The following is an 11,604-nucleotide window of genomic DNA, read 5'->3' on the forward strand; positions in this document are numbered from 1 at the left end:
TAAGCTACAATTGAAAAACCAAAAAACACGTTTGGCACCCCACGATTGGGCAGTTCCTCATACTCCTTAGTGAGTACCTGTGCACAAATAATAATTGATTCGAGGAGTTTTTGAAATTTTTTATTTTCCTTAGAATCATATGAGAAAGATGGGATGGCCGACCTGAGCCTTCAGTGTTAACCCTGATGTCCCGGATCATGCACTGAGTAATGAATGAGATGTCATAGCTACACTTCAACGACGAAAGAGCCTTAGCTCAGTCAAAGTATCAAGCTCGAAGCCTTGTGTAGTAGAAAAATAATTTAGAAAGGCTTCAATCAGGGACACTTGCCAAGACCGGCATGTGGTAACGCGAGGGATCCGTAAAGCCACAAAATGCACAAGCAACTTTCCGTTACCCATACCTGCCTCCATGTGATCTCAAGGGACTATGCAAGCATCTTGACCATCTACTTCAATTCAAATGGTTATCCTCGTCAACTGGGCTCTAAACATTTCAAATAAAAAACCACCAGCACCTTTGATGCATATGTATCAGTCATGACTTGAAGGGGTTGCAATTTGATAGCCTATAAAGCCATAAAATATGCAGGAACAAATTGCAACGTTTTTCCCAACCCTCATGATCACATCTACATCTAATCTAAAGGTTGGGTGGACACTTTGACATTATATTGTACCTCAACCTTTGCCAAAGAGGGGCATCTGTAGCTAAGGCTCGGTCACACCATCCTAAGAGGTGGGGTGTCCACTTGCTTTAGATACCCACTTGTGAAATACGACCAAAAGGGCATACCGTCGGCTGTTCATTAGCTGACGGTGAATAACTGATGGTCACATGGCACTATGCATGACTAGGTTTTGACAAGTGTCATGTATGAAACAATCCTACCAAGTGTCTATCAGCCACCCATAAGTCGACGATTTCCGAGCCTATATAAGCGACATTCACCCCCCTAGACACTGATAGGCGAAAATGGCCGAACAAATACTCTAAAAAGTTTAAAATTTTTCTTTTTTGGCTTCCTTCCCCAACAATAAGGAGATTATGCCGCCTAGGTTTCCCTACATAAACTATACCTACGTGTAGGTTCTACCTTAGCCAACAACAACAATCTAACTCAGCAAAGTCAATCATGTTACGTCAAGAGTAGAGTCATGATTAGGGACATCCGATTATCCCTTTTTTTTTAATTCAAGAAAATGATATCTGATTTCCTTTTTTCTCTTTCTCATATCTTAATCAAGCTCATTATGTTGTCTATTCCACACATTCCATCACAAGCTAACCTTGCTTCCTATTCACTTTTCTTTATGGCATTAATTTCTATTTTCTTTGTTTTATTCTGTTCTTCTGCCTAGGGCTTTGGCTATGTGAAGCAAGGCTAGGATCTGTTATCTTCCTACTTGTTTATTTCTTACTCTGGTTGCCCCAACCTTCTTGTAGGTTATATGTAGCATGGGCATATGACTAACATTTCTTGCAGATATAATTCTTTTGAAAATTACATGTCCCTTAAGTAGAGATCGCACGCTAGTGCGAGCGAGAGAATGTGCCTAACCCCATTCTTCTCTTGTAACCGAGACCATTATCCAGATTGTAAGGATCGCAAGTTAATCATAAGATTCATTCAGGTTGGTATTTTCACAATTCTTCAACCTTAATTACTAGGCAAGTTTATGGCTCTGGCCTATTGTGAACTGTTACATCACCAAAATGGATGGTAGCGATTCCAACCATTTCAAACGTATTATTCTAGCCACCTTTGAAAGGTACTGCACAGTCAAGAAAGTCAAAACAAGCTAAACAAACCATATACATAAGAGTTATCGTCACATCAAAGAGATCAACCGCACATCATGACAAAAATGCCATCCAATGAAAGGCAATCTTCCACCATGTTGCACATTTAGCCTATGCGCATGCACATCAGGGAAGAAAGCGCTCACACTTGAATTGTAAACAACCTGATTTTTGCTCTAACCCTTCATATAGGCCCAGCAATGGTGTGGATTACATATACACTACACGATAGCCCCCATTCAAATCCACAGCAAGCATCCTCTCCCAACTTGTTCCTTGTGGTGTGACGGGCCTAGGGCTGTCAATGGGCTAGGCTTAGGGTTGGTCTCGGCCCGAATTTTGAACTTTTCGGACCGGGCTCTTTCAAAATTATGATTATGGCAGGGCCGAGCAGGGCCCATTGACACCCCCACACACCTGAGTTTGTGCACACGGCTGCGTTTTGGATACCAAGTACAACTTAATGTCACACACCTGATTGGGGGGTTAGATGTCCTGAATACATCACATCACCTACTTCTATCAGGCCCAGAGCACTTCCTACATTAGAAATTCATCATCTAATAACCAAGGTTAAGATCTTCCCATCAGCGTGACTTTTGGGTGATGTATATCCAAAACAGGGCCAACAGGGCAGTCAATTGGACGATCTAAATTGATGGACATGTATTCCTGCATTCCAACAACTTCCAACGGATCAACCACCCCCATTTAGTTGCAACTGGGTCGGGACCCAAACCAAACTGATACAAACCAACTCAGGTTTAAGTCTAAAATATGAGGACAAGGGTCTGGTCTATTCATCTGGCCTACGTACAAGATCGAAGTGGAATGCTCGTGGGCCTGACATAACTACAAATATGCGGCTAGGCAATGGCTTGGATTGCATAGCCCAATTTCCTCCTTCAGAATGGAGTTCAAGGTTATTTTGGTCATTTCTTCTCCATGCGACGCTCTTCTCGTGTCTGTCCCAACCGTCTAGATTTGCCACCGTCCCAGCCAACGCAACCGATCGACTGGCTCTGCTGACCTTCAAGGACCGAATAACCAAAGGTCCTCTCAACGTCATGAGCTCGTGGAACCATTCTCTTCATTTCTGCAAGTGGCGAGGAATCACGTGCAGTCTCAGGCATGAGAGGGTCACCGTCCTCAACCTAACGTCCCTTGAATTGGAAGGTTCTATTCCTCCCCATATAGGCAATCTCACCTTCCTCAACGCAATCCACCTTGGAGACAACAGCTTCCGCCGCGAAATTCCACGAGAAATAGGACACCTCTTCCGTCTCGAGCGTATCGATCTCAGCTCCAATTCATTTGGAGGAGAAATCCCGTCCAATCTGACCTACTGCTCGAACCTCCGAGTCATCAATTTTTCATTCAATGAGCTAGTAGGTGAGATTCCCATCGAGCTTAGCTCTTTATCGAAGCTCCGTGGGTTATTTCTCCCTGTAAACCATCTCGTCGGAAGCATCCCACCTTGGCTAGGAAACCTTTCGTCTCTCACTCATCTTTCTTTAAGAAGAAATAACTTACATGGAACCATCCCTGCTGATTTAGGCCGCATTCCAAAGTTAGGACTCCTCCAGATATCTCAAAACAATCTGTCCGGCACAATCCCTTCTCCCATATACAATTACTCGACTCTGTATCTGTTGTCAGTCACAGCCAATCAACTTCATGGAACCCTTCCACCCGACTTAGGCCTCTTTCTTCCTAACCTCCAGTACTTCTATGTGTCGAGAAACTGGTTTACCGGACCCATTCCGGTTTCATTAGCCAATGCTACATTCTTTCAAGAGCTCTATCTCACCAACAATGATTTCACTGGAGGGGTGCCTATGAATCTTGGGACTCTTCGATATCTTTATATACTCACCATTGGTGGTAATCCCTGAAGGAATCAGAAAATCTCGTCAGCTTAACCCAATTGAATCTGGATCATAACAATTTCACAGGTGACATTCCTTTCAGTATTGGGAAGCTTCATAAGCTGCAATTTTTAGACTTGTCAGGAAACAGATTTTCTGGGCAAATTCCGTCGTCCATAGGCAACTTCACAGAACTGAATATATTTTACTTGCAAGAAAACAACCTATCTGGTAACATACCTTCGAGTCTAGGAAATTGTCAAAAACTGATAGTTTTGAACCTTTCCCAAAATAACCTTAATGGTACAATACCCAAACAGCTCGTTAGCCTCACTTTTCTGTCAATATCTCTCAACTTAGCTAGAAACTCTTTGATTGGGTCCTTACCCGTGGAAGTGGGTAGCTTGAAAAATCTTCAAGAACTAGATGTTTCGGAGAACAAATTGTTAGGCGAAATTCCCGAAACACTAAGCGGATGCCAGAGCTTGGAACGCTTGTACATGGAAGGTAACGCTTTTCAAGGGACCATTCCCAAGTCTTGGAACACCTTGACAGGTATTGAAGAGTTGGATTTCTCACGAAATAACTTGAGTGGGCTAATTCCAAAATATCTAGAGAATTTTACTTCATTACGTAAACTAAATCTTTCTTTCAATGATTTTGAGGGCCAAGTGCCTGTCCAAGGGGTGTTTGAAAATGCAAGTGGGATTTCTGTCATAGGGAACAGTAAACTCTGTGGAGGTATCCCAAAACTAGGCCTACCCAAATGCCTTGTTCTGAGATCCAAATCACGAAGGTTTTTAAACCTGAAAGTAATCATACCAGTCATCGTTGTTGCTGTGTGTTTGATTTTATTATTGTTGTGCTTTGCTCCTCTTCTTTGGAGAAGAAAATCAAGACAGAAGCATTTGCAAACTTCCTCGGAAGACCGGTACAAGAACTTCTCTTATGCGGAGCTTCTCAAAGCAACTGATGGGTTCTCTTCACACAATTTGATTGGCGTAGGAAGTTATGGTTCTGTTTATAAAGGATACTTTGTTTCAGATGGCCAAAACCGTTTCAAGTTTTGAATTCCATGAACGTTTCCAGCATTATCTCCTAGCTCCACCATTTCAAACTTTTGAATTTCCATGTTCTGTTACATGCACCTAATGAATACCAGATTGGACAATTTTGTAATTTCACAGAGAATCCAGATACCTATATATTGCTTCCCTGTATCCGATTATAGCAATGAAATAAAATAACAATTTCCAGCAGCTTCTTTTGAAAAAGAAAAGAAAACTGGTTCTTTCTCTATCTGTGACTGGCTGAAGCCAACAGAAAAACAGATTCTCTTCCCTGTTCTTGTTGTGCACGGTACAACAGCAGGTTCCTAGAAACAGTCCCTATTCTTGTTGTGCATGGTACAGCAGCAGGATCCTACAAACAGTTCCAACAGGCTAGTGTGTCACTTGACTACCTCCCTCTCTTTCTAACCCCGTTTCAACAGAGAGAACCAGATTCAGCAATAGTGCAGCGGCTAGATTGTTCTTCACCCAGCAAGTAAACATCATTCCTGTTTGTTTACTACAAGTCCCTGATTAAATGGCCAACTCGATCCAGCCGCAAATTCTGAAATTTTCTAAGGACAACTATGAGAATTGGTGCATCCAGATGAAAGCACTATTCGGGTCACAAGATCTATGGGAAATTATTACCGATGGGTATGTAGAACCCACAACGAAAGAAGAAGCTCTCTACACCGCTGATCAAAGGGCAGTCCTCAAAGATCAAAGAAAGAAGGACAAGAAGGCTTTGTTTCTTGTCTATCAAGGGTTGGATGAGTCCACTTTTGAATGGATCACTGAAGCGACAATATGCAAGCAAGCATGGGAAATTCTTAGCACAATCTTCAAAGGAGTTGATCGTGTGAAGAAGGTTCGTCTCCAAACTTTTAGAACCAAATTCGAGACCTCACACATGAAGGAAGGTGAGACCATTTCTGATTTTTTTTTCAAGGTTACTTGTTATTGTTAACAACTTGAAAAGAAATGGTGAAACAATCGAAGATGTACGGGTTGTTGAAAAAGTATTTCGATCCCTCACAACCAAATTTGAACATGTAGTTGTTGCCATAGAAGAATCAAAGGACTTAGAAAATCTTTCCATTAAAGAATTGATGGGCTCGTTGCAAGTACATGAGCAACGAATGCAAAAGAATGCGGGTTCAATGCTTGAACATGCCCTAGAGTCTAAGTTGACTCTAAAGAATGGTCTTACACAACAAGGGGGTCGTGGCACTAGCAATCGTGCAAGAGGCAGAGGGCGTGGATATTATCCAAGCCAATCACAAAATCATCAAAAGATTACCAATTTTCGTGGAAGAGGAAATGGTAGAGGTCGATCCATGCGTGGACGTGGAAATACAAAAAATATTCAATGTTACAATTGCAACAAGTTTGGCCATTATGCTTCAAACTGTTGGAGCAAACCAGTAGATCAAGATGAGCATTCTAATTATGTAGAAGCATCAAATCATAAAAAAGAAGACTCTAAACTTCTTCTTGCACAAGAAGAAGCATGTGATCAACATGACGTGTGGTATCTCGACTCTGGTGTGAGTAACCACATGTGTGGAAAGAAGGAGTTGTTCGTGGAACTGACAGAAAATGCTCGTGACAATGTGACTCTAGGAGACACATCAAAAGTTCCTGTAAAAGGTAAAGGAAAAGTTAAAATCTATCAGAAGAATGATGTGCCCAAGTTTATCTCTAATGTGTATTACGTACCAAACATGAACAATAACATCCTCAGTATCGGTCAACTCCTTAAGAAGGGATATGTCATATAAATGGAAAACCATTCTCTCTCTATAAGAGATGCACACGGGAGAATTGTGTCTCAAGTCCAAATGGCGAAAAATCGCATGTTTCCGCTCCACATTAACACAAAGGCTGAGAAGTGCCTCTATGGACTCGTAAAGAATGATTCATGGAGATGGCATTTCGCTTTGGACATTTCCATTTCAGTGGCCTTAAACTCTTATCCTCATCAAGTATGGTGCATGGCTTGCTAGCTATTAAAGCTCTAGAACATGTGTGTGAGGTATGAACACTTGGAAGCAACAAAGGAACTCCTTCCCAAGTGGAGCGTCCAAAAGGGCAAAGGAACCACTTTAATTGGTTCACAATAATATTTGTGGACCACTTGAAACACCCTCTCTTGAAGGTGATAAATACGTTATTACCTTCATTAATGATTTCAGCAGAAGACTTTGGGTGTATTGCATCAAAGAAAAATCTTCCGCTTTCACTATTTTAAAATTTTCAATGCTCGTGTGAAGTTAAAAGTGGTCACAAAATTAAAGTACTCAGATCTAACAGAGGTGGAGAGTACACCTCAAATGCATTTCGAGATTTTTGCAGGGAACAAGGCATCAAGCAGCAACACACTGTAGCCTACACGCCACAACAGAATGGCATTGCGGAACGAAAGAACTGCACCATCCTCGACATGACAAGAACCATGCTCAAAGAGAAAGGCCTGCCAAAGAGCTTCTGGGCAGAGGCAGTTGCATGTACTGCCTACTTACTCAATCAGTGTCTAACCAAGAGTGTAAGAAATATAACACCACAGGAGGCATGTAGTGGCTACAAACTGAGCGTGGCGCACCTAAGGATCTTTGGGTGTGTCGCCTATGCTCAATTTCCAGAAGCAAGAAGGAAAAAGTTTAATGATCTTGGCAAGAAGTGCATCTTCATCAGTTACAGTGAAGTATCGAAGGCATACAAGTTTTACAACCCAGTAACTAACAAGGTGGTGGTAAGTAGAGATGTTATATTCTGCAAGGAAGAAGCTTGAAAATGGAACGAGGAAGATTCGGCCAAAGAAAATTAAGTCGAGGTTGAAGAACATGAAGAAGAGAGGCATGAGAACCAGGAGCAGACACCTGCAACACCCTCTTCCGCCGAACTATCTACACGCAGAAGTCCAGCAATACGTTCCATCTCATTTGGAAGTACTCCATCAAATCAAAATCCAGTCAGCACGTCTTCATCCAGTTCTCCTTCACCCTTGGCTCCTATCAAAATGAGGAGCCTAAACGATATCTACACCGAAACTGAGGAAGTAAATTTGTTCTGCTTGTATGCAGACCATGAGACTCTTACAATTGAGGAGGTTGTAGAAGAAGAATGCTGGCGGACGGCTATGGAAGAGGAGATCCAGGCCATTGAGAAGAACAATACATGGGATCTGACTTTACTTCCTCAAGGCCAAAGAACTATTGGCGTCAAATGGGTGTACAAGATCAAGCGAAATGCTGATGGTGAAATAGATCGCTACAAGGCAAGGCTCATAGCAAAGGGTTACAAACAGAAATACGGGGTGAATTATGAAGAAGTCTTCGCTCTTGTTACTCGCCTTGACACTGTAAGGATGATTATCTCCCTTGCAGCCCATCAGAGTTGGATGATCTACCAACTAGATGTGAAATCTGCATTCCTTAATGGAATTCTGGAAGAAGAGGTCTATGTTGACCAGCCTGAAGGTTTTATTGTTCAAGAGGAGGAACACAAAGTGTATTGACTGAAGAAAGCCCTTTATGGGTTGAAGCAGGCTCCTTGTGCCTAGAATGCACGCATCGACAACTATCTTCAAGAGAACGGCTTCGCCCAATGTCCATATAAGCATGCAGTCTACATCAAGAAAAATGCTCATGGTGACATCCTCATAACATGCCTATATGTTGATGATCTGCTGTTCGTAGGAAACAGTCAGGCGATGTTTGAAGAATTCAAGCATGCTATGTTCAATGAATTCGAGATGACTGATGATGGATTGATGTCCTTCTTCTTGGGCATCGAAGTAAAATAACAAGTTGGCGGCATTTATATATCACAGAAAAAGTATGCCAAGGAGTTGCTTAAAAAGTTCAAGATGGCAGACTGTAATGCCATGAAAACGCCTATAACAACGGGCCTGAAGCTGACAAAAGAAGGAGAAGGAAGAAGCGTGGACTCGACTTTATTCAAGAGTTTAATTGGAAACCTAAGGTATCTCACAATCACAAGGCCGGATATCGTCTACGGTGTTGGACTTCTAAGCAAGTACATAGAAGCACCAAAAGAATCACACTGGCTAGTTGCAAAAAGAATCCTCAAGTACGTCAAAGGAACAATGGAATTTGGTCTTTTCTATCCATACGAAGATGAAGCAATATTGTATGGATACTCAGACAGTGATTGGGGAGGTGACCAAGATGAAAGGAAAAGCACCATGGGATATGTTTTCTATCTTGGATCGACTGCTTTCACACGGAACTCAAAGAAGCAAAGTGTTGTTGCTTTGTCCATATGTGAAGTAGAGTACGTGGCAGCATCGTCCACAGTCTGTGAAGCAATATGGTTGAAGAACATGCTAAAAGAGCTGAAACATCCACAAGAGGAATCCACCATTATATATGTGGAAACAACTCGACAATCGAACTTGCCAAAAATCCGGTGCAGCATGGAAGGAGCAAGCACATAGATACTAAGCATCACTTATTAAGAGATCAAGTAAAGCAGAAAATGGTGAAATTGGAATATTGTTATACTACTGAACAGGTGGCAGATATTTTCACCAAGGCACTATCGATAGATGCATTCAGACGACTTAGATCGATGCTTGGAATGAAGCCTGTTTTGGTTTGAAGGGGAGTGTTGGAAACGTCAAACCCAAACAAACGTTTTGAACATTTCTGACATTATCTCCCAGCACCATTTCAAGTTTTGAATTCCATGAACGTTTCCAACATTATTTCCTAGCTCCACCGTTTCAAACTTTTGAATTTCCATGTTCTGTTACATGCACCTAATGAATACCAGATTGGACAATTTTGTAATTTCACAAAGAATCCAGATGCCTATATATTGCTTCCCTGTATCCGATTATAGCAATGAAATAAAATAACAATTTCAAGCAGCTTCTTTTGAAAAAGAAGAAGAAAACTGGTTCTTTCTCTATGTGTGACTGGCTGAAGCCAATAGAAAAACAGATTCTCTTCCCTGTTCTTGTTGTGCATGGTACAACAGCGATGGGTTCTCTTCACACAATTTGATTGGTGTAGGAAGTTATGGTTCTGTTTATAAAGGATACTTTGTTTCAGATGGCCAAATTGTTGCAGTGAAAGTACTCAATCTTCAAAGACAAGGAGCTTCTAGGAGCTTCCTTGCAGAATGCGAGGCATTGAGAAATGTCCGGCATCGAAATCTCGTCAAGATCTTAGCATCCTGCTCAAGCATCGATTTTAAGGGCAATGATTTCAAAGCGCTAGTTTTCGAATACATGCCGAATGGAAGTTTAGAGGAGTGGTTGCATCCAGATGTCGACGGGGAAACATCAACCAAGGACTTTGAACCTTATTCAGAGGTTAAACATAGCCATTGATGTGGCTTATGCTCTGGATTATCTTCATCACCATTGCCAAACGCCTATTTCTCACAGGGAACGAAAGCCAAGTAATGATCTTCTTGACAATGAAATGGTGGCGCATGTGAGTGATTTTGGCATAGCAAGGTTCCTTTGTGAGGCTGTCGATGATCGCTCCACAAATAGAACTAACTCCATTGCAGTAAAGGGATCCATTGGGTATGTTGCTCCAGGTAAAAACTCCATCCTTTTTTCTTTTCCTATCCTCTTTTTTCTCTTGTTGTGGTCTTGTTTCGAAAATTCTTGATAATTTCATATAGCTAGATGCGAGGGTGCTACCATCATCATCATCATCATATATATATATATATATATATATATATATATATATATATATATAACAATTCACTATAATTAATACAAAAGAAAAAGATCTAACAATAGAAATAACTAGAAAGTGAAAAAATGAAAAAGAAAAATTACCAAATGAGGGTTAGGATCAATGTGTGGACAACCCCATTCATGATAAATACTTCTTATACTACATTTTTGGTAACACAATATTATTATAATTCCCTTCATCAATTTACAATGACTAACCAAGTTTTCTATGAAACTTTGTTTGATGGTTGATTTATTTAAGAGAATGTTTCCAATACACCTAATTGTGGAATGGTATAATTTATTTGAGAGAGTTTCGTCCAACTTGCTGCATGTGCAAATTGCATCAAAATAGATAGATTAGTTGCAAAATATCGTAAAATTGCATGACCTTTATAAAATGCCACCTTTTATATTTACAAAAATAAGATATTTGAATTGTAGAATATGGTATGGGTGGCAATGTTTCTACGTCCAGTGACGTGTACAGCTATGGGATCCTTTTATTGGAGATGTTCACAGGAAAAAGGCCCACGGAAGACGTGTTTAAGGATGGTTTAAACCTTCATGAATTTGTCAAGATGGCTTTGCCAAATCAAGTGCTGGAAATAGCAGACCCGCGACTCTTAGAGGAACAAAAGGAAGAACAAGAGCAAGATCAAGAAATAGAGGAAGAATTAGCATTCAATCATACCAGAAATCGGGAAGTCAAAAGAGGCAAGTGTCTTGGGGTGCTTGGTTTCTTTGTTTGGTATTGGAGTTGCATGTTCTGTTGAATCCCCCGGAGAACGGATGCTGATGAAAGACGTAGTCAATAAAATGCATGTGGTAAGGGACATGTTTCTTGGAGCTGGGATCTATAGGGAGGGACGAAACAAGAGCCTTCGCTGATGTGGGGCCCATTCGTCTTACATCAATGTGGCTGTCATCAGCTCATGTCCACTAGCAATTTGCATATATCGATAAAATTGGATGGCTGAAAACCACTTTAGAGCATGTAATTGTTACTGATGTGGACATTGCAATTGGGGACTTTCATGGTAGTTGTCTTGGACCATGGTCATGTCTGGGAGCCGTCTACGTACAAGTATTATGGAAGTTTCATTTTCTTCTCCTATCGTTTTTTTTTTTCTTGTTTCGTTTTTCTTGTTTGTCATG

At 41.1% G+C, this 11,604-nt stretch overlaps 1 protein-coding gene and 1 pseudogene across 1 annotated transcript; both read left to right on the forward strand.

Annotated features, from left to right (window-relative positions):
• Positions 1–2,664: 2,664 nt before the first annotated feature.
• LOC131254275 (putative receptor-like protein kinase At3g47110) lies at positions 2,665–4,742 on the forward strand. The gene is made up of 2 exons (XM_058255268.1): positions 2,665–3,688; positions 3,760–4,742. The coding sequence occupies exons 1-2, from the start codon at positions 2,665–2,667 to the stop codon at positions 4,740–4,742; spliced, it is 2,007 nt and encodes a 668-aa protein (XP_058111251.1).
• A 3,001-nt stretch (positions 4,743–7,743) lies between these two features.
• Positions 7,744–11,337, forward strand: LOC131254276 (probable LRR receptor-like serine/threonine-protein kinase At3g47570; annotated as a pseudogene).
• The last annotated feature ends 267 nt before the right edge of the window (positions 11,338–11,604 follow it).

This window comes from Magnolia sinica, chromosome 8 (genome assembly GCF_029962835.1).
Source record: "Magnolia sinica isolate HGM2019 chromosome 8, MsV1, whole genome shotgun sequence".
NCBI lineage: Eukaryota > Viridiplantae > Streptophyta > Magnoliopsida > Magnoliales > Magnoliaceae > Magnolia > Magnolia sinica.